This window comes from Athene noctua, chromosome 7, assembly GCF_965140245.1.
Source record: "Athene noctua chromosome 7, bAthNoc1.hap1.1, whole genome shotgun sequence".
Taxonomy (NCBI): domain Eukaryota; kingdom Metazoa; phylum Chordata; class Aves; order Strigiformes; family Strigidae; genus Athene; species Athene noctua.
The window spans coordinates 29,587,155-29,609,443 of record NC_134043.1 but is presented as its reverse complement, the minus strand read 5'-3'; the positions used below and the strand labels follow the sequence as shown (position 1 = coordinate 29,609,443).

Genomic DNA, 22,289 nt, shown 5'->3' with positions numbered 1-22,289 from the left:
GGTTTTATCTCTCCAGATTCACACACACTGGTTCATTGCCATGGCTCCTCCACTGTCCATTTTCACCCGCAAAATCCCCAGAACTTTATTTTTGCAGTGTTTATAAAAAGCAAACACTATCCTGTGGTGGCAGCTGACTGGTTTCCCATGTCCCATTGCTTAGCTTTCCTGAAATCACTAAAAGTCCCACTAAAAAGCAAGCGTTTTGTAGCATTGTCTAGGTCCAGACATAGACCAGTCTTCTGCAAGGACCACTGCAGACTGGTCTATGTAAAGAAACCAGTGCTGATGGGGTGGGAAAGGCTCAGAGTTGCCTGGAGTTTTAGCACATGCTTTAACAGATGCTTCTCTTTTCAGGGTGAGCCTGGAAACCCTGGACCCAAAGGGGCAAATGGACAGCAGGGCCCCCGAGGAGAGATGGTAAGTGTGGTTATGCACTCAGACCTTTAAGGATGCTGGGCTGAATGAACCCTCTCCTGTGGCAGGTCGGCCCCTTCACAACAGAAGGTTTAGCTCCACTATGGACTTTGCACCCTCCGTAGTACAATATGAGAGAGGAAAGTCAGATTTATGTCTTCAGCTGATGGGAGCATAGTTGGTAATGTCCCTTCAAGGGGGTGAATGATATTCACTTGAAAGATGACTTTTAACATCTTGGAGACCAGCCCACAAGCTAGAGGCTGTCCAGAGTTGTTTGGCCTTGTCCTAGCTCATTGCACAAGGCATGGGTAGACACTCTGAGCTGACCCAGTATGCTACTCCAAAGTAACTTATAAAAAGGATGCGTGAACTAAGTAAGCATTTTCATGGGGCCTGATTCTCTGTATAATGAGGAGCCAACTGAAGAAAAAATGGTTTGTGCAAAGCAAGGGAGGACAAGCTTTGGTCAGACAGAGCTATAAGTACGCCCCTAGTATTGACTGACCTCATAACCTGCTCTCCATTGCTGATTTCCACCTGGGTTTTACACATTAGATGTGTGTATTAAGCAGGTTTTAATTCAGATTTGTAGTTTTGGCACACCACCTTTTGGTGCTTTCTTTTCCTGCAATAATTTCATCTATGGAAGGACTTCTCAAAGGCCTGTGGATCATCAATGGGTTCTTTCTATTGATGCCACTGGATCCGTGAGGCTTAAGCTATTCACATACGACTGCATATTAATGACCTTTTCTTTCCAATTTTAGGGTGATGATGGACGAGATGGAATTGGTGGCACAGGTCCTAAAGGCAGAAAGGTAGGTGTACGCTCAGCATGCCCATCTACCAACGTGAGTTACAGAGGACAAGGAATTAGCCAAGGCCTCCAGTGTAGATGGGTGAGGCAGAGCCTGGGTGAAGTCAGATACATACAGTGACAAAAATCAGCCCTACGTGTACCCTCGTGAGAAAATCACACAAGACTCTTCAAACCTTTCCTCTCTGCCTTTATCTTTGTTTTGCCTATGTAAATCAGCTTCCTCAAAGATAAGCCTTTTAGCTGGAGAGTCTCATGAATATCCATGGGACTTTGAAAACAATGCGCCAGCATCTCTGACAGCTCCTCTACAGTTGAACTTAGCCTTAGAGGAGCAACCAGATCCTAAAAAGAGTGGCTATTTGCTTTTTATTATTCATATGGGAACAAAATTGCAAAATGAATTTGCAGTCTCTCTCTCTCTCTCTTTTCCCTCAATCATTTAATTCCTTCAGCTCTTACAGACTATCTGCAGAATCAGGTTCATTTGCTAAAATATATTCAACTAAACCTTTATGTTGTTTCAGGGAGAACGTGGCTTCCTAGGCTACCCAGGGCCCAAGGTATGGTGTAGTCCATGAGCTATACATTTTCCAAGCCATGTAAATATTACCTATGGTCCTGTGCAGATTTAGAGCTACTGTTTGTGTTTTTCCCCAACCAGGGTGGACCTGGTGATCGTGGTAGTGCTGGAGGTCCCGGCCCTAAAGGAAACAGAGGCCGCAGAGTAAGTTGGACCATGACACAATTTTTCTCTTCTGCATGAACGGCCTGAAAGATGTACACAACTTTTACCCCAAGTGTTGACCCATGCTCCTGGGAGTCCTCCTGCAGATGTTCATGGAGAGGACTTCTCTGCTCTTTCTCTCTAGGGAAATGCAGGAGAACCTGGGACACCTGGTCAGAAAGGAGAGACTGGATACCCTGGACCATCTGTAAGTGTTCATTGCATCGCTGATGGATCCTCTGGATTCCCCCTTGCAGAGACTCCTGGTTGGTTCTCTGAGAAACATGGTGGTCCCTGTTGGTACCAGAGGTTGAAAATATGCACATCACCATCTCCCACTGATATCAAGTTGGGCAGATTCTTTATTTTTCTTGGATGCATCTCTATAAATTCATAACTAACTTTTTATCATTGATAAATATTCAGCCATGCTCAAACTGCAATGCACAGCAGAAGGAAAAAGTCAAGAAACAGGCTCTTCATCAGGCACTATGCCCTGATGGCATATGTGCCATGGCAATATACCACTTAAAGCTCCTTCTAGGAAGTTCTCGGCTCTTTATCATTTACCACCCCACACAGGTTATGGTCCAAATGTGGACCAAATCTGACGGTCACAGAGCACCCTAGAAAGGCCAAGGTGACTTGGCTTGTTTTGCACATGACTCTAGAGCACCATAAAATGTCCCTTTTGGGTTTGGCCTTAGCTAGATTTACTCATCACATGGGAAAATGTTTCCCCCTGTTGCTGGAAACAGAACTGAAAATAGACAGGTTTTCCCTTAGCTTCTGAATGACCCCTGCTCAAATAATTATTCCAGCTGGGTTCATGGGGCACCCTGGAAATACACATTGCACTGAATTTGTCTTTTATTTTTTAAACAGGGACTTAAAGGTGACAAAGGAGAATCCAGAGATGTAAGTGTGGCATCATTTCTCTCTTGTTTTTAAATACTATTTTGTTGGCTGTGTCACATATCTCTTTTTTTCCCTTTCTCCTTCTCCTTATTTTCCAAAGCAATGTGTGCTCGTGCGGAACATCAAAGACAAATGCCGTGAGTACATCAGTGCTTTGCTAATTCCCTGTCTCTACCCTTATATGCCCATTGTGTTACACAAACGCACTGACCAAACTGCTTTTTTTTCCCCCATCTTTTCCACAGCTTGCTGCTATGGTAAGTCACCCTCAGTCCTTTAAATCCCAGTGTGACTACATGCCAGAATTGTTGCTCTCCCCTCATATGTGGTATGAATGATTTACCACTGCCAAGGACATGGTCATTACACTCTGACAATAATTTGGAGCACTGTTTGTTCCCAATGCACTTTTCTTGCAGGTCCCAAAGAGTGTCCTGTCTTCCCAACTGAGCTGGCCTTTGCTATTGACACCTCCTCGGGCGTTGTGAGGGATGTTTTCAACAGGATGAAGCAAACGGTGCTCAGAGTGGTCAACAACTTAACCATTGCTGAAAGCAACTGTCCTCGGGGTGCCCGGGTGGCTCTGGTCACCTACAACAATGAGGTCACCACAGAGATCCGCTTTGCTGATGCCAGGAAGAAATCGAGCCTCCTCCAGCAGATCCAAAACTTCCAGGCGACCCTGACCACAAAGCCACGCAGCCTGGAGACTGCTATGTCTTTCGTGGCCAGGAATACCTTCAAGCGTGCCCGAAGTGGCTTCCTTATGAGGAAGGTGGCTGTCTTTTTCAGCAACGGGGACACGAGATCCTCCCCACAGCTCAACGATGCCGTGCTGAAACTCTACGATGCTGGGGTCATGCCTGTGTTCCTCACCAGCAGGCAGGACCCGGTTCTCACAAGAGCTCTGGAGGTTGGGGTCTTTCACCCTCTCTTTCATTTTCTGCTCCTGACCTCAGTCTGGTTTGCTGGGGAGATGGATGGTGTTTGCTCCTACAGGCAGTGGCTGGTTTCCACAGGCTTTTCAAGTGCTTAGTGCTGAGAAAGCATTGCTGACCAAATTCATCCAGCATGTCTAATAGAGGAGAAATCCAAACATGGCGCATGCTGTGAAATGTTAGTGAGGTTATGATGAGTCATTTGTTTCTCAGACCATGGCTCCAGGGTGCCAGGTGTGGTATGAAACAGAAGAGAAGACAGTCCCCATGGCAAGAAAGGTCTGAACAGAAAGGCAAAATTTGGGGAAGGTGGAAGTACAGTAGTAGCTTTGTTAGCAGAGGGAGAGTACAGAGATTTAAAGCAACAAAGAAGCCCCAGATGAGCATGTTGAGCACTGGTTCAAGTGCTTGACCCTTTTCTTGGAGTTTATGTCTCTAAAATGGTCCCACTAACTGACGTCGGGGGCATTTGGCTTCTCCAAATGGGGTCCACCAAAAGCAGCATGCTGAGTAGAGAATCTCTTAGAGTTGTGGATTGCCCTCCTCTACTTTGAGCTGAAAATAACAGAAGGCAGCATTACTAACACCATGTTTTTCTGTTTGCATCTAACCAGATCAACAACACAGCAGTCGGACATGCAATTGTTCTTCCAACCAGTGGCAGTCAGCTGAATGAAACTATCCGGAGGCTCTTGACTTGTCACATTTGTCTGGGTAAAGCATCCAATTTCTCCTCTAAACAGTGCCAAATCCTTCTGGTTGTGCAGCAGTCAGTTGTCAGTGGTGCAGAAGGGAAGCCCAGTTGGGAGTCAGCCCTTTTGCTGCTGAAGACAAGGGATTCATGTTCTTAGGCTGAGCAGAAAACATTGGCGTTGTGAATGAGGCTTGCTGGGCGTTCTCCGCTTTGTAAAGAGAAGCTAATTTTTTGGCTGATTCCCACTTCTACAGCCCAAATACTGATAGCTTAATGCTCTAAAATATGGCCTTCTGCCATTTATGACAGAGTGCTTCAGGGATCCCTTTGGGCAAAGGAGCATGCAAAAATACTAAATGCATAACTAAATGTGTTTTGGGATGAAATGACTTTGGTATCAAGTAATGGACCAGTGAATGTCCATGCCTTGATAGTATTTCACATGACACAAGAGATTTTTATAATGAAAAGGGAGGGGCACCTTCAGTTCCTTCAGGTGAAACCTACTGTATTTCTTCCCTAGATGTGTGTGACCCTGATCCCATCTGTGGTCTTGGTAGTGGTAGTCAGAGACTTGGTTTCAGAGACAGAAGGGCAGCACCAACAGATGTAGACACTGACATAGCCTTCATCATGGATAGCTCAGAGTCCACCACTCCTCTGCAGTTCAGCGAGATGAAGAAGTACATTTCCCACCTTGTAAGTAACCTGGAAATCAGCTCTGAGCCAAAAGTATCTCAGCACCATGCAAGAGTGGCAGTTCTCCAGCAAGCTCCTTATGAATACGAAACCAACTCAAGCTTCCCACCAGTAAAAACTGAGTTTTCACTAACTGATTATGGATCCAAAGAGAAGATAATCAACTACCTTCAGAACCAAATGACCCAGCTCCACGGCACAAGGGCTATAGGAAGTGCAATTGAACACACAGTGGCTCATATTTTCGGAAGTGCACCAAACCCTCGGGATCTGAAAGTAATAGTTCTGATGATGACCGGAAAAGTGAATAAACAGGAACTTGAGTACCTGCAGAAGGTTGTTACCAATGCAAAATGCAAAGGGTACTTCTTTGTTGTCCTGGGCATTGGCAGGAAGGTGAATGCCAAGAATATCTATAGCCTAGCTAGTGAGCCAAATGATGTGTTCTTCAAATTGGTTGATAAACCAGGAGAGCTTCATGAAGAGCCCTTGCTGCGCTTTGGGAGACTGCTGCCATCTTTTATCAGAAGTAAGTATAACATCCTGCAGCCAAAGTATTATGGGAGGTGTAACGTGTGACCTTGGAGGGGTTAATCTGCCAGGTTTGGTCTACCTGCCAGTTGGTTGGGTGGACTCTAGTCTGACCACCTCTTTGGGCAGGGGTCCCCACTGAAGTTAGTCTCTTTTTATATGTTCTGTACTGTTTGGTCAGTTTGTTGCTGCTCATAGGTCTACCTGGTTGAATATGTCTGATTTTTGTCCTCCCCATCCCATCCCATGCTGTCTGTTGGTCTGCCAAATAGAGTTCACATTTCTGTCTGGTTTGACTTGGTCTCCATGGGCTCAGCTGTGGGATCTGACCTAATCCTGCCTGGGCTGACAGTCACATCTGCAACATGTCCCATAGGGTTTGGTCCTGCTGGGGCTCTTGGCCCTCTGCAGCCCAGCAGACTGCTAACACTTCCTCCAAGCTCCCTGAACATCCAGCAAATCTTTCTTCCCAATTTCAGCATAAACATCATACCTAGCAGGCATTTGGATGGCTCAGGCTGAGATCTGGAGTTGCTGTATGCAGATCGATGGACCACATGAACAGAATTCTTTGCTCAGGGATAAATGATGCTGCTATATTTGGGATGTGCAGATTGTGCCATGAAAATCTGCATCTCCACTTACCTAGAGACCCCAGGCTGGATCTCCAGCTAGAGCCACCTGTCAAAGATCCTAAACAGATCTGTCCAGCAAGGGCAAGAAATAGGCCTTTTTGGGGAAAGCTAATTTTATCAAAAAAGCCCTGAAAATCAGTCTACGGGGCGAATAAAGCACCGAATCAGGAACGTCTTGCACTAAATAGGAAGCAAACATGAGCCCATCTTTCCTTGGAAATAAACGTTTAGGTTTTCTTAATTTGCTTTTTCCATTCACCACTTACAGGAGTCCTGAAAAACTTCTAACTCTTGTAAAAATATTTACTGTGTGGTTGGAAGTGCCTTGTTATAAGAAAACTGTTTACATGTGACAGACTAAGACAAACAGCCCTCTGGTGTCTTGTAGTTACTGCTGTCATGTTTGTAAATTGGAATAACAGATCTCGCAGCTCAGGCTGCTGCAGGAGATATTCCATAGCTTTTATTAGAGCAAGCAAGAAGAGAAGAGTTTCTTTAAATCAAGAAGAAATATATGTAATGTATTGTTGGTAGGTAACTACCATCCTCAACACCAGTGTTTCATGTCAGGCTCTCTCTGTCTCCAGGCGACTTTGCTTTCTACCTGTCTCCAGAGATAAGGAAACAATGTGAGTGGTTCCAGAGTGATCAGCACGCCAAGAGCCAGAGGCCCGGGCACACCGGACACAAAGCAGTGTAAGTACTGATTTGTCTTTGAGAGAATGAGCTTTGCTAGCAGCTTGCCTGGGGGAGAAGCCTTCATTTCCCAGACCCTGTTTGGAAAACAAAAGAAAAAGCAGCTTCAATGCTAACAATCAGGATCATCAGCCTTTTACTAGTTTCTTCAGTGCTATGTCAAAGAGCAACAGATATATCTACTAGAGAAGGGTAAACAAGTACATACATCATTTTAAATTTGGGTTAAATTTCATATTTATATATGTATTAGGGATATGAAGGAGGTATATGCTACTATCATCATGCAGATCAGGAATTCCTGAAATTACTATTAATTTGGTGATTTCCACTCGGGGAACTATTTTCACAGGCTGGGCTGCCCTGGAGTATCTGATATTCAGGATCCATCATAGGATATATCCTAATATTATCTGAACAGAAGTGAAAGCCTGTGTTACCAGGGCTCACTCATCACTAGCACTGAGCTGTCCTGGCTTTAGAAGGTCAAACCCCTTGAAATCAGGCATGCCACAGATCTGCTTACTGGATTCACTCTTCCGTGTGTAAAGTTGGTGTACAGACAGATTTGTCCCCAAAGTGATAGTCAGTGATCTGCAGCACTTTTCACTGCTGTCGTGTATCTAAAGCTGACAACAACTATTGACCTTGGGGTGAGGGATCTTGCCAATGGTTTCTATGTCATCTCCTCTCCACTTCCAAAATTCTCCTTATATAGGAAGAAAAAAAAGTCGTATCAGCTGCTTTTGCTTTGGCAGGTACGTGGCACCCAACACAACCGTAGGCCGGACCCTCAATGCCAGCAGCACAGTCAGTGTGAGCATGAAGCCTGTTGCAAGCACCAGCGCCCGTGCCAGAACCACCACTGCCAGCATCATGGCCCAGACCAGAGCCACTGACCAGACCACAGCCAGCACCGTGGTCCAGGTGAACGCCACCATACAGAGCGCAGCAAGCACAGCCGGCCAGGCCAAAACCACCGGCCGCACGACTGCAAACACCACGTCTGCCACGGCAGGTGGCAGGAAAAGACAAGGCGGTATGTGAAAAGCTCTCCCCCATGCGAGCAGTGCCTCTTGCTTGTCTGTACCACAGTGGGTTGTGGCTTTTCTTCCCTGAGAGGATTATTCCTATGGGAAATGTCACTGAGAGGCCAAATGTTATGCTTTTAGAGAAAAGTTTTTAAGTGCAAAACTGAAATCTGACCCAGGGGGTTAAGGCTTTGTCAACTTGTGCTGAGAATTTTGTGCAAAACTGGGTGGGGCACAGGCTGCCTCTAGGCAAAACACAAGCAGGACATCTGAACATGGGACAATCCATCACCTTCTGCTTAGCTCAGTAGTACAGCAACTCTTTCTAGTGGGACCCATTTTCTTTCTATGTTTTCCTTGTAGCATTATCCCTTGGCTAAGTTTTGCTATTTATGGTGATTCATTCAGTGTCATTTTTTGAAGTCTCTGTCACCTAATACAAATAGTTGGTTCAGTTAGTTCATCACTGAAGCAGTGTGGAGATCTGTTTGGGAATGCTAAAGCTCTTCCATGTGAGCACAGTTCATGTAAAGGAATTTTCCCACGTGTTTTTCCAAGGGGGTGCAGGCAGCTCTGCACTAGCTGAACAAGTAGCAAAGAACATGTGTCAAACACAGGGATGCTAGACTGCCAGTGAATGCATGTCCCCATGTAAATAATAAATAAAAAGCAATAAATAAAATCAGTCAGCTTTTGCAAGGTTAATGCTTTCATCAGCTTGTGGGGAACAAACATTTCTGTGTGTTTCTTGCTCCACCGCTCCTTTCAGGCAGTGTTTATAAAGGTCTCATCCAATACTCTGCCATAGCAGGAAAACCTTTCCCTAACAGCTTCTTTGACCTGTCTAAGGTTAAGTTCAATCTTAAGCAGGCTTTGCTTGAAGATCTCCAGCAGTTCAGTGAATCCACTGCACCCTAGAGAAGGATCTAACTGAGCAAATTTACAGTTTTGGGGAAAGTCCACATTTCAGGCTGTGTAAATCTTGTAAAAAATTGCTCTGATTTGCTAGATTGCAGCAGGTTATTAGAAAATAAATAAACCACTTGATAAATCATCTAGGCTATGAAAAAAAAAAAGCCTCCCTGCAGTGTGCTAGGTTGGGCATCTGAGACAGCAAAGTCACAACCTGGTTTGCACATGGCACACTGGCTGCAGACAGATTTATTTGCTGTGGACTGGAAAGGAGATCCTGCAACACTGCAGGACCTTTCTTTTGAGAGTTTCCTCTTCAAGTCCTTGCTTAGTGTTTCTCCTGATTTTTGCATTGCAGCAAGGACCCACGACATCCAGATCACAGATGTCACTGAGAACGGCGCCAGGCTGCGCTGGGCCAGCCCTGAGCCACACAGCGCCTACACCTTTGATATCACCGTCACCTTAGCACATGACCACTCTCTCGTGCAGAAGCAAAACCTGACTGGCACTGAGCATGTCATCCGAGGACTCAGAAGTGGACAGAAATACCTTGTCGTCATTACTGGCTACCAGAAATCCCAACCCAAAGTAACGTACACAGGGACATTCAGCACAAGTAAGTACCTTTCAGGGAAAACAAACAAACATTTATTTTTTTTATAAAATGGACACAAAAACTGGAAAAAAAATCATGTAAGGGACATGGAATCAGTTGGTACCAACACTCCCAGCCCTAGCAATGCTCAGTTGTGTCACGGCATGTGTGGCATCTGCCAGACAAGCGGCAGGACCTGGTTATGAAATGCTGCAAATGTGTTTCTCTGGCAAATGCAACTTGACACTTCAGTGGTGTTAAATTGACACAGATTGTGGGAAAATTAAAGCCAGTCCCAGTGCGGGGTTTGTCTTACTGTGCGTGCAGGAGGTTTTGCACAATGGGTCTTGGTGGAGTCCAGCCAGCATTGCTGTAATTAATAATGAGTCAAAGTGGGATAACACAGAGTAAATCCAGTCCAGCCTGACTGCAAATTAAGCACAAAAAGCTTTTTCTCTGGTCGCCATTTCCATAGCCACCTATCTGCTTCACATACTATATTACCCTAAAAAAAAAACCACAAAGAAGAGATTAGATGGAGAGTTTAATCCTTTGGGGATCCAAGCTCCATGTGTATGGATCACACGTAAACTTCACCAAACCCTTTGACATGGCCAAAAGTTGCTATGCAAGAGACAACCAATTTTTTAAAAATATAGTTTGGTGTAGAGGTGACTTGGCTTGGTGGTGTGGAGAAGTTTGCACTGCTCCTGCATCTGGCTTCTTCTGGCATTTCAGAGCCAATTTCAGTGCCCACACTGAGAGCCTTTCCGTTGGCTCTACTTTGGCTTTGGATCAGGTCTGAAGTCTCTTAACCTTTCCGAGTAATAAATGTGCCCACAAAAATGTTGAGAAAAGACATCAATGTGTAGAAATAACATTTCCACGCGTCGAGTTGGAGCTCTTGATGCCCCAGGAAGCTGCATTTCCTGTAGAGTAAATCTTAAAGGGGAACAAACTGACCAGGCAGTGGTGGTGCCCACAAGCTGTGACCTGTACACTGAGTAGCACTGTCCTTTTTACCCACACCAAAAAAGCAAATCCAAACCTTTCTGTGGCTACAGCCCCCTCCTGCCCTCCAGCCCCATGGAAAATAAGCCACAGGTTGCCCTGGAAAGGGGCATGATGCAATATGAACTATGTTCTCCTTCCCATCATAAGGGATTTCTTCCCCTGGTGACAATCCTCAACAACATAGTTCTTAGAGGGATGAGAGACCATGATGGGAAAAGTGTGGTCAAGGAGAGGTGCGCAATGCATGGATAGTCCTTGAGGGCTGCAGGGAAACTGGACGGGCTCTTAGGAAGCATTTCTTCCCAGAAGGGGTTATTGGGCGTTGGAATGGGCTGCCCAGGGCAGGGGGGGAGTCCCCATCCCTGGAGGGGTTGAAGAGTCGGGTTGACCCAACACTGAGGGATCTGGTGGAGTTGGGAACAGTCAGTGTGAGGTTCATGGTTGGACTGGAGGAGCTTCAAGGGCTTTTCCAACCGAGATGACTCCGTGATTCTGTGTGATTCTGTGAAAGAGAGGATCCATTATGGACTGTGTTCTCCCCTGGAGGAAGCCTTTTTTCCCTACCCTCTCTAAGGCCAGAGGAGCAAGGCTGAAGTGGCTACAGAGAGGCCACATCTGTTCCTCCATAGACCTCCAGTTGCATGCTGTGGGGTGAGCAGGGGCCATCCAAAGCAGTCATGTGGGGCCCTGGGGATGCTCCTTCGCAGTCACCCCTGAGGATGAGCCTGACCATGCAGCAGAGCCACCAGCTGAGTAGAGCAAGGCGAACTCATCCCAGCACGGCTGGGCGGTTGTGGATTACTCATCCTGTAAGCTGCCTCCAATAAACATTTCTGAAATGTATGTACTAGGGTAAACAGATCCAGACCTGGCTCCTGAGACTTGCGTGCATCCCCTGTGCTGGAGCTGGGGCCACTGATTTTGTTTATGGCTGCTCCAAGGGAGCTGATGCAGATCTCCTTCCCCTTGGCTGACCCCACTGTTTCTTCTCCCCAGAGATCCCGGCGCAGACCAAGGTGTCCCTGGCCAACATGATGCTCAACACTGAGCCGCTGGAAGGGCCCGAGAGTGGTGAGTATGGGCGATGGCGGGAGGGCTGGGCTGGGGGACTCTGCCAGGACACCCACTGAGAGCCTGGCCATTTGCACCGGTCTTCCCCTTGTCCGCTCCTAAACCCATCCTTTCTTAGAGCCCTGCTAGGACCGGAGGAAGTGTGAGTCCTTTGCTTTGCAAAGCCAACAGATCATGACCTAGATGACATCCTTGGCCATGCCAATCTGAGCCCTGTATGGGCATCTCTGCCCCATGCTGGATCCAAAGCCCCCTGAAGTTGCTGTGATCTGCATGGGGGACTCAAACCGGGTCCTGTTTCCATTGCAGGGATGTGACATGAGCCAGGGCCTAAGTACTGGCTGCTCTCGAGGGACAAGCTGTGCTCCATAGCCTCCCTGGCAGGTGTGGGTGCAGAACATCACCTGATGCTTGCTCGCTCCCTCTCTCCCCATTTGGGGCAAAGAATAGGTCTTGGCTTCTTGGGTTAATGCACAGCTCTCAACAAGCTGGGGTTTTCAGGGGAGTTAGTGTCAAACATATGCATAAATATGGCTAATTGGTGGCCTCCCTCCAGTTTCACCCATCTGCCCATCCCCTGTTTCTCTGCCACCAGTGGGGTATGTAGCAAACCACTAAATGAGCAAGCTGTTAGCTCCTACTCTGTTGTTAATCCTTTAACCTGTGTTAATAACTCATAATCGCTGTAGTTGTCATCTCATTGCTTTTGTTGACATCAAGCTCATTATATCGGCACTATTACACTCAGTTGTACTGTAAGTGCCAGGCTGCAACCCTTCCTCCAAGGGTCTGGAAGGGCTCTCAGCCTTCATAAAGCAGCACAGTCCTGTTGCAGGCACCAACTACGGGTCTGGCATCCAAAACTCATCCCTGAGTCATCACTCTCATGTTTGCCAGACCCAGTACATTTTCTTTAAGCATTTTGCTTGCTCTGTGGCTCTTTTTCTTCGAGAGGTGATTTGAGAGCATGGGGAGATGCTGCTGCTCAGTGCATTAATCCAGAGAGAGTTGCAAAGCTGCTGTTGGAGTCTGGCTGCTCCTGTTGAAAGGGATGAGCATGGACCTCCTGCCTGGCTGGTGGTACCACTGCAGCTTGCTGCAGCAAGAGGGGCTGAGGGCTTGTGCCGGGTGGGGACCATCTCACTTCTGCCTTGCTGCATGTCTCATCATCCCACCCTTCCCATGCATTCCCACTGCTTTGATCCATCTCCCTGGCACTGACATCTCCTCTGAAGCCTTCACCTGGCTCATCCTCACCAGGTGACATGCACCCCCACGGCTTTGTTTAACCCCCTGTGTGCCAGCCCATTGGAAACAAGGTGTGTAAGCTTGTGTAGGTCTGTCCGGAGGAAAATGGATGTGCTATGTGCTCACTCTGTGCTTCAACACAGACCTCTCAATCTCAGCTCCTCTTGTTGACCCACTTGCAGCAAACATCTCCGCCCGAGGATTTATGGCAGCTGGTAATCTGGGGGAAACATTCCCTGAGGATGCTAATCCAAATTTTTTCAACAGGCTAAAGACATTAAACAGGGCAGGGGATTTGGGATGGGTTGTTTAGCTGAGTCTTCTTTAGTTCTCTGTGCAGCGGGAGAGATCCATGCGTAAATCTTCTGATGAACCTCAGAGGAAGCCCCAGATTCTGCCCTCCTTATTGAGGCAAAGCAGCAGCTAGCATGGATAGTCTATCTTTGCTAATAAAAGCTCTAAGATTTGTACCTAAATTATCATTTCTGGGCAGGAAAGGAACGTATATTTAAATCCTCATCAAGCCTTAAAGTCTACCAGGTGCGGCTTGCCTTTAGAGATAAAATAAACACACTTAAGGATTAAATGTTACTGCCAAAACAAATAGCTTTGAAAATAGATGGGGGGAGTTGTGTGATGGCCCAATCCTGCAAGCACCAATGGGGAATAAGGGGCTCCCATCACCTTGGTCCAGGGACTTGGGGCTTGGATGCATGATGAAATCAAGAGCAGGGAGAGGCAGTCCAGAGGCTGGGGAAGGTTTGCATTCAGCAAGAGAAATCACATGACAAAGAAATGCCAGCAGTCCTGTACCGGGCTTTTTTTTTTTTCTTTTTTCTTTTCAATCTCTTAGCTTTTTCAGCTTTTAACCCTTTCAGATGCAAGTTAACCTTTGCACCTTTTGAAATGCAGATTGGCCAGACCCTTGCTTGCTGGACTTTGACATGGGCATGCAGTGCAAGGACTATCAGATTGTGTGGTTCTTTGACTACAAAAACAAGATCTGCAGCCAGGGTTGGTATGGTGGCTGCAGTGGTAATGCCAATAGATTTGAGGCCGAAGCTGAGTGCATTAGCAAATGCTTAAAACCATGTAAGTACCAGGTGGGGACTGATACTTTTGTAATTATATTGTCAAATAACATTTGGATTGGAGAGAAAACATCATGTAAATCCAAACCCATACTCTTTTTCCTCCAGCAGCAGCTGAGAAAGCCATGCAGCAGCCACCCCTTGAGAAAAGACTACCGTCAGGTAACAGCCCCCAAGAATAATAATAACAAACCAATGCAAATCCATTATTTCACCTTGATCATTTCATAGCATGCATCCAAGCTTTTCCAGTACAAGACCACCAGCAGTATAGACTGGGTTTTAATGTGCTTCTTGACATGACCATGCCCTGCATGAGCAAGTCACCTTGCATGTGTGTTGCCACCACCAGGACATGTTGTGTTTGCATGACTTGAGTGCAAACCACAGTTATATGGCAAAATCATGCACTGGATTTCACAAAAAGAGCGGGGTTGCTTAAATGGAGCTTAGCATGGTCCCAAAGAGGTTTCTTTTATCGCCATGTGACTAGCCAATGCCACCACTCAGCGGAGAGCCTTTGCTAAGATGCAGAGAATTGCAAACGTTTCACTGCTTGTAACCAAAACACTTGATGGTAAATTATTCCACGGGGCTCGGGGCTTGGGTGCAGGTGTTTTCCTTTTGCACCAAAAGATGAAAATCAAAGTTGAGGGAGGAGCCCACAGGAAAAGGGCAATGACCTCCTCTCCTCAAGTGATTTCTGAGATTTAAAGGGTCGTGTTTGCAAACCTCTCCAAGATCTGGGAAAGAAGTGGAAATTTGCAACCACCTGTGTTGGTTCAGCAAGGGGTTGGGATGGGAACCTGACCCCAGCAAAACCTTGCTACCATAGCAGTTTACCCCTTCTAGTGGTGTTTGACGGCCCTTTGCAGAGATGGGAGGGAAACCTAGGAGTAAAGAAAACTCTGGTACCTAATGTCAGGGCTTTAATCCTTGTAGGGGCATGACAGGGTTTGAAAAGGCAAATTAAGGACCCCTCCCACCCATTTGATTTTCTTAGGTGTATTTTAGACTCCTTAAATCAGAATCGTGATTTTTTGTCACTGGCAGCTGTACAGCCCAAGTCCAGCTGTGGGTGCCCCTGCAGAAACATGCAGGTAAGCGAGTAGGAGGCCACCACCAGCCATGGAGATGCCTGGGACAGCAGCTGCTTGCAAAAGGAGATGGCAAGGTGTTTCTGGGCTGCAGATGGGCATCATGGACAAACATCCATTGGTTGCAGTTTGAGGACTTCTCAGCCAGAGGAAGCAGCCTTGTGCAGAAACCTGTAGCTTCAATCTAAAGTAGGATTTCATCCTCACAGAACAGGGAAGCCTCTCTGATGTTTTTCTCCAGAGGGCGCGTGTTTCTGCTAGCCTCATCCCATAGACCAGCCCCTTCCGATCATCGTCACATGCCTTGATGGTGTTTCCAGCAACTGTTGTTCAGGCTAAAGTGATATTTCATGAACTTGGCGCCATTCTGCCCTGGGCAGATAGTCAAGAAAAGCAACCGAGGGGCCCTGGAGGGATGCTCATGTCTCTGCCTGCCCCGCTCTATTCACCATTTTATTCTCTTCTGCAAAACCAGAGCTTGAATCCACTGTGGAAAAATAGACACCATAGTTCACGTGCAGCTCAGCTTTTAAAATGCTGGGTGTTGGGTCAGGCTCTTAGTTCAGACCATAGCAGGTACCAGAGTCAGGTGCGACACTGAGAAATGATCTGGTTTCCCAAATCTTAGAGCTCTTTAGGTGCAAAAATGTGCACCAGGCCCACCTCTCATTTGAAGCCTTTTAAATGCTGTGGTAATCTTTAATTATTGATTTTTATATATATAAATTTATTCATTTTTCCCATGACAAAATTGACTGTAAGTGCAACTGAGGAGCCCAGGCACATTTTTTCCACAGGATGAATTAAACCCCTGGCTTACAGTGGCTGTCCCCACCTTTTGAACCTGCCAGAGACAGCCATGGCTTAAAAACCACATTTTAGCTCCCTAGTTCTTGATCTTCATCAATTCTTCGAAATTTCTGGATAAGATTTTGGTTTATTTATTGTGTTTCGGGCTTGGAATTGATGATTGGGGGGGGACAGGTTTTGGTTAAAATGTCATCCAGTGGTTCAGCTGAAGGAGTTACTAGATGGGTTTTGATGGTTCTCTGAAACCAGAGAGTAGCACAAGCCACGTGGTGTGAATATTAGGGCAGGCAAACCAAAAATTACAGTTCAGAGTTTTCAGCAGCTTTCCTGAAGCCTCTAAAGTGGTGGTTGAATTTTCCTGTGCTTCTGCTGATCCTGAAGGCTGCTTCCACTCTCTGAGGGGATGAAGGAGGGAAAGCTGGGCTGTCTGGACTCCGTGTCCAAAGAAAAGTTGTATTATACCTCCCATCAGATTAATGTTTTGATTGCTGGTTGGATTCCCAAAAGGGTGTACAGGGTTTGTGGTAGAGTCATTCTCTCATCTGCTAGCTTTCAGTGTTTTGGAAGTCACAGAAGAAGGGAGGTGAACTTTGACAAAAAAATAAAATCTGAATATAAAAAGGCAAAGAGCCTGCCAAAGTCATGGGGAAGCTTTTGGCTGTAGGAGCCCAAAAGAAAGCTGAATTGGAAGCTCAATATTCATTTCAAATTCCAAGGAGAAATGGAGATTTAAAAAGAAATCCTGCTTCAAAAAGCTGCATTTAGAACAGGGCAGAAGCATCCCTTCGGACACGTCTCCTCTCTCAGAAGTGACATATTCCCAGTTCCTCCTATCTAAACAGTAAACTCACTGCTCAAGTCAACCACCCAATCTTCATCATGACGGCAGCGTGGACCACTTGAGTCTGACCCCTTTGACCACAGTGTTGTTCTGGCAGTGATCTGTTCAGTTGTGGGGACTCCTGTGCACAGAGAAAAAGGGGAAAATGCAATTAAAATGAATGGGCAGAAAGAGTATAGATGTTTGGCAGGGTCTACTCAGAAGCATGGCTGTGGTTGGGGTGCAAGGTCTGTGACACTGGTGTGGGCATTTCCATGTCAATCCCGGGAGCATCCGGCCTCACTGCAGCGTTCCTGGGCTCTGGGCAGCTGCCAGCACCAGCTGCAATTTCCTTTAAAGTAAACCCACTGCCGGGGTTTTCTTATTGCCTAGGGGCCATTGCCAGACCTACTTTATAGTCAGGATTTCAGGGATAATCTTCTATACCCTTCTTCTCTTTAAAACTTTAGAGGGCTTTAGTATGATTTTGCTTTCATCAGGCCCCAAAGAATCTTGCTGGCAAATACACCTTTTTGTATATTCACCCTATATCTATATATTCTTTCCTGTTTTCTTACTGATTGGGACAGGCAGAATCATAGGAAAGTGAATATAAAATTATTTTTTACCAGCATTGAGTTCTCGATCTCACAAAATCCTACCTTCATGTGAGTGGTCCAAGGATCACAGCTAGTTCAGACACCTTTGCTGTTACCAGAGAGGTATTTCTGGGGGCCCTGTGTGATTACAAGGGGACTGCAGAAGGCTGGGGCTGTTAACCACCATTTCAGACAAGTCCTTTAAGTGACTTAATTTCTGGCACCCAGTTTACAAAAGGCATGATCCTGAGACAAGATTCAGAAGATAACTTCAAGACCTGAATTTCACCAGCAGTCATTGCTGGTGCATTCTGTATACATTGATTTAGCTTTGCTTTGGGGAAAAAAGAAAAAAAAAAAAGGTAGAGGACTTTTTTTTTTTTTTTTTCTTAATTAAAAAAGGGGTTCTGGTTGCAAATATTCCTCTTGTAAGAGGAACTCCACACTCCGCCTATAAGACTCCCCCTCACCACCATTCATTTTTTGGTGCTGGCTGTTTTATGGATTTACTTGTTTGACTGTTGACGTATGATTTTTACTCATGCCCAGAGCTGGACACCAGCACCTTGAAGCCATACTGCTGATAACTAGCAGCGACGAGCATGATACCAGAAATTCTTGGGATCTGCCTGACCTAGAGCTATGGTAACAAGGCTTTTCCAGGACAAGCCGTGATGGCTGATGGTTATGCTGTGCTGAGCAGAGGTGGCACAAGCTGCTTCTGCATCCCTGTGTGCAAGAGATGCCTTGTTCGTGACTTGATGGTAAATTAGTGGCTAAAATCAGATTTTTTTTACTTTATTTTTTTAAATGTGTTTGGCAATTTCATTTCAACACATCCAAATACTTTGTTATTTTGGTCTCCGCTCACCCAGCAAGGGATGTAGGATGCCACAGGGCAGTGTGTGGTAGGTCCAGGAGCATCTTCACAAGAGAAGATTTCTCTCTTTGAGGGAAGCCAGTATTTTTAATGGGAAATTATGTTGCCAATACTTTTTCACTTGCAGCCCAGCCGGTTCTCTCCCAGTTTTGAGACATGACAACTCATTTCCTGCAAATTCAGGGGTTTCGCAGACAGCCACTGCCATGCAGCACTCTTCCTTCATCTCAGCATCGCTCCATGGATGCATGACAGCAACATGGCTGAGGGCTTATGGCTCAGGGCTGGTGACCTCCAAAGAAAGACCTTCTCTTTGTAGACTAAGTGATGGAATTAAGTCACAGGAGACGTGCAAAGTCCATCCTGTGGTTGCCCTTTCTCAGCTTGTATGCCCACCCTGCTCACAGGCATTTCTCTGCCATGCAAATACATTCAGAGAAGCTGTGTTTCACCCAGGAGTGCTATTGCTGACTCTTCTTGCTCCTGCTTTTATCTTCAGTCACGGATATCTGTCGGTTGCAAAAAGATGAGGGGACCTGCAGGAACTTTGTGCTGAAATGGTACTATGACCCCGAGACCAAGAGCTGTGCCCGGTTCTGGTACGGCGGCTGCGGAGGCAACGAGAACAGATTTAACACGCAGAAAGAATGTGAAAAAGTTTGCATCCCTGGTAAGCAGCATATGCATGGCTGGCGAAGTCCTGGCAAGGAACTCCATTTATCCTCTCTCAGTATCCTGTACAGCTTCCCATGCATGAAATAACCTAATTCATTTTTCTCTGTCAAATCTTTTCAGGTAACATCAACCCTGGTGTGGTGACGACGATAGGGACATAGAGCCAGCTACCTGTCAACATATACCTCTGAGACAGCCAGGAGCATCAGCCATTGCCACCTTACCCCTATAGAAGCTAAGGGTATAGACTACCTTGCACTGTACTATTTCATGCTTTTAACTTCCAAGCAAACCTTGAAGAAAGTGTTTTGCTGCATGACCTATCAATATGGTGCTAAACTGTTTGTGGACTGAGTGCTATGTGTGTCCAGGTTATATTGTATAGCTTCAACATTACCAAATATTTACCTAATTGCAGATTGTTATTGTCTCTCAACACATCTCTAAATTACCCTTTCTTTCTGATTTCGGCAGTCTGCCTATCTAAGGCACCATAAAAATGAGACAAAAAAAAAAAAAATCCTAATAATTTCACTGCAACTGTTACATGCTTGCTTTTATAATTTTCATAACTGAGCATAATTTTACAGCGGAAGCCTTCGTGTAAGAGAGTAGCTAATTCTGATAAACAAGTGGTTCAATTTTTCATTCTTCCTTTTAATTTTTTTTTTATGTTTTTCTCCTTTTGCTGGATTAGATTTCAAACTAGATCTCTTGTATGCATTTGTAACATATGTGGCCAACTGAACTAGCAAGGAAAAGGAAGCAAGTTTTCCAAATGCAAATGCACTGCTGGGACCAAGGCCTCAGTTAACAAATTTTAAAATTGTGGTGTAGGATGCCTCTGGCGTTCTTCTGATGTTGTATGTTTTATAAATTACAAAGCAAAGCAATTTGGGGAGGGGGTGCGGTGGGTGGGAGGGGGATTTTATTTTTATTGTGGATTCTGTGTCAGGAAGTCTATACAAAGAACTTTTAAATAAAGTCTAATGGAGGTTTTGAGAAACTCATGGGTTTGTCTTTGTAAAAGCCACAGTGAGCATCAGTGGAGTAATTTTCCAGGGTCTGGAAACCATTTTTTGGGAGGGAAAATCCAGTGATCCTTAAAGAGAGGATGGATGTAGTATAGATATTTGGGGGAACATCACTGAGGTGCTGCTGCTAACCTGGAATTTTCCAGACTGGAAAAAGGTGGAAACCGAGATATCTTAGTTGTGAAATCTCCATTCTGGAAGAATTTAAACTCAGTGGGACATGGCCCTGAGCAACTTGGCCTCAGCTGGCCCTGCCTTGAGCCGTGTGTTGGACTGGAGGCATCTGGAGGTCCCTTCCAACCTGCATGGCTCAATGACTCCATGGGCACATTTGGGTATCTCCTTTGCTGTCCATAGCCATGACGATTTTTACCCCAGGTTATTCCTGTCCTTATCGGAGCTCACCCAAGGAAGCTAAGATTCACGGAAACAATGTATGTTTCCCTGCCACTCCAAGAAGTCCCCCTAAAAGCATGAGACATGAATTTGACACAGACACACACACACCCCCTTCCAGGGCACAGGGCAGTTCTGGGCTGTGGGCCTGAGATCCTAAATTTCCCAAAATCTGAGTTGTGGTCTGCAGGTGGGGGTTGGTAACACCTCCCGTGGCCCAGTGGACGTGCTGAGAAGGAAGATTGGAGCCTTGCAGACACACGCCATGGCCAGAGCAGCTGAATGCCAAAACCAGAGCAGGTCCACAGGGGAGAGGGCATCTACTCACTTCTGGAGAAGAGGGTTGCATTGGTTAAATCTTGGAAAGGAGATCAAAGTTACAATTTAGGGCTTAGCCAGTGTCTTCCTCCATGGGTCAGGGTTGGAATGTCACGAGAGGGTGACCTGGTGCTCACCTGCTCCACACTTCAGGGTACCACTTTCTGAAGCACTTCAGGTGGGTCTCCAAGGACCATGACATGAGAGACTCCATATGTATTGTACATGATGGCTTTGAAAACAGCCCTCCCTACAGGACAATTTGCCCTCCACAACATCATTTACAAGACTAAATTAAGCTGGCCAGGCACCTCAGGTTCCTCATTCAATGCTGCATACAATTCACAGGGGTCCAAAAGCCTCATCTTGACATGTCCAGGTGAGTGGGGCTGCAGATTCAGAATCACAGAATCATCTCGGTTGGAGAAGACCTTGAAGATCATCCAGTTCAACCATTAACCTCACACTGACTGTTCTCAGCTCCACCATGTCCCTAAGCACTATGTCAACCTGTTGTGGTAGGGATGCTCTGGGCTTTGTCCCCATAAGCATTTACATTTTTAGGTGTCTCAACTTTTATGCCATTCCCAACACATGGAGTGGCCCAGATTCCTAAATTTCCTGTCAGCACCAAGCCACTTGCACAGAGCTCAGGGACAGCAGGCATGCTGCTCAACTGGGGACAGGCCGAGCCCTGGCAGCTGCACTTGGGAAGCTGCGCTGTTTATTTGGCACCTTCTCTGAGCACATCACATGGGCTTCATTAAAAAAGAGGGGAATGGGTAATCTTTTTTTAATTTATTATTATAATTGGCTCTTGCAACGGCTGCACCCAGCTGTGAGTGCTCCAGAGGACAGAGCAGCCTGCTCTACATTTTACTGTGCCCAGGGGCATGTCGAAGACCCCCTTTTTTGCTCTCACGGGGTATAAAAGTTGCAGCTGGGTTAAAGCGACCTACGAATCATCCTTCCTTCTGGCCTCCCACCCCTCTGGAGCATGGGAGAGGTTTTCCCAATGCGGGTGCTGCCTCTGTTTCCCAGTAAAGCTGCTTTCAATGGACTGTACAGCACTCGGGGATGCAAAGGTGCAGCATGCTGGGGGAGCAGGCCCCCCAGTCCCCTCCCATCCCTAGGGCTGCCGGGCATTGCAGTCGCCTCTCCCGAGCCTTTTAAGGAAGCACGTTACGCCCCGGGCCCCCGGCCAGCGGCCACGCGGGGTTACACATGGAAGTCATCTGCAGCTGGGAGCGCATCTGCCAGCGTGGCTGCGGGACCAGACCAGGAGTAAAAATAGCTCATCCCAGCCCGGCAGAGCCCCGAGCAGTGCAGTTCATTCCTGGCTGACGATGGTTAGCCCTCACATCCACACCTCACTGCTTTTGGGGTAGCTTTCACCATTTATTAGCTCTAGATTTGGCTGGCATCCCCCTGGTTGCCAAGCCCCCCATGTTAGGAGAGGGGGCTGATCCCCTGATGTGTGTTTTTTTGCAGACAAATTAGTTCTGGCTAAACTGCTCCCATTGCCTTGTGAAACCATTTCTTAGCAGCATCCCCCCAAAAATTTAGGCACTGTGTTGATGAACTCAAGACAGATGTGATGGATGTACGTGCTGTAATGCA

General features: G+C 46.3%; 1 protein-coding gene across 1 annotated transcript in view; it reads left to right on the top strand.

Moving 5' to 3' along the window:
• Positions 1–19,821, top strand: part of COL6A3 (collagen type VI alpha 3 chain) — a 63,305-nt gene extending 43,484 nt beyond the window's left edge. Inside the window, exons 28-46 of the mRNA XM_074910508.1 lie at positions 358–420; positions 1,188–1,238; positions 1,765–1,800; positions 1,902–1,964; positions 2,110–2,172; positions 2,850–2,882; positions 2,983–3,019; positions 3,128–3,139; positions 3,302–3,795; positions 4,435–4,534; positions 5,038–5,742; positions 6,967–7,075; positions 7,834–8,114; positions 9,377–9,637; positions 11,627–11,701; positions 13,862–14,041; positions 14,149–14,202; positions 18,746–18,916; positions 19,042–19,821. Of these exons, the coding sequence (XP_074766609.1) occupies positions 358–420; positions 1,188–1,238; positions 1,765–1,800; positions 1,902–1,964; positions 2,110–2,172; positions 2,850–2,882; positions 2,983–3,019; positions 3,128–3,139; positions 3,302–3,795; positions 4,435–4,534; positions 5,038–5,742; positions 6,967–7,075; positions 7,834–8,114; positions 9,377–9,637; positions 11,627–11,701; positions 13,862–14,041; positions 14,149–14,202; positions 18,746–18,916; positions 19,042–19,082 (2,829 nt within the window). The 3' untranslated portion in view covers positions 19,083–19,821. The remainder of the gene's footprint in view (positions 1–357; positions 421–1,187; positions 1,239–1,764; positions 1,801–1,901; positions 1,965–2,109; positions 2,173–2,849; positions 2,883–2,982; positions 3,020–3,127; positions 3,140–3,301; positions 3,796–4,434; positions 4,535–5,037; positions 5,743–6,966; positions 7,076–7,833; positions 8,115–9,376; positions 9,638–11,626; positions 11,702–13,861; positions 14,042–14,148; positions 14,203–18,745; positions 18,917–19,041) is intronic.
• Positions 19,822–22,289: the final 2,468 nt, after the last annotated feature.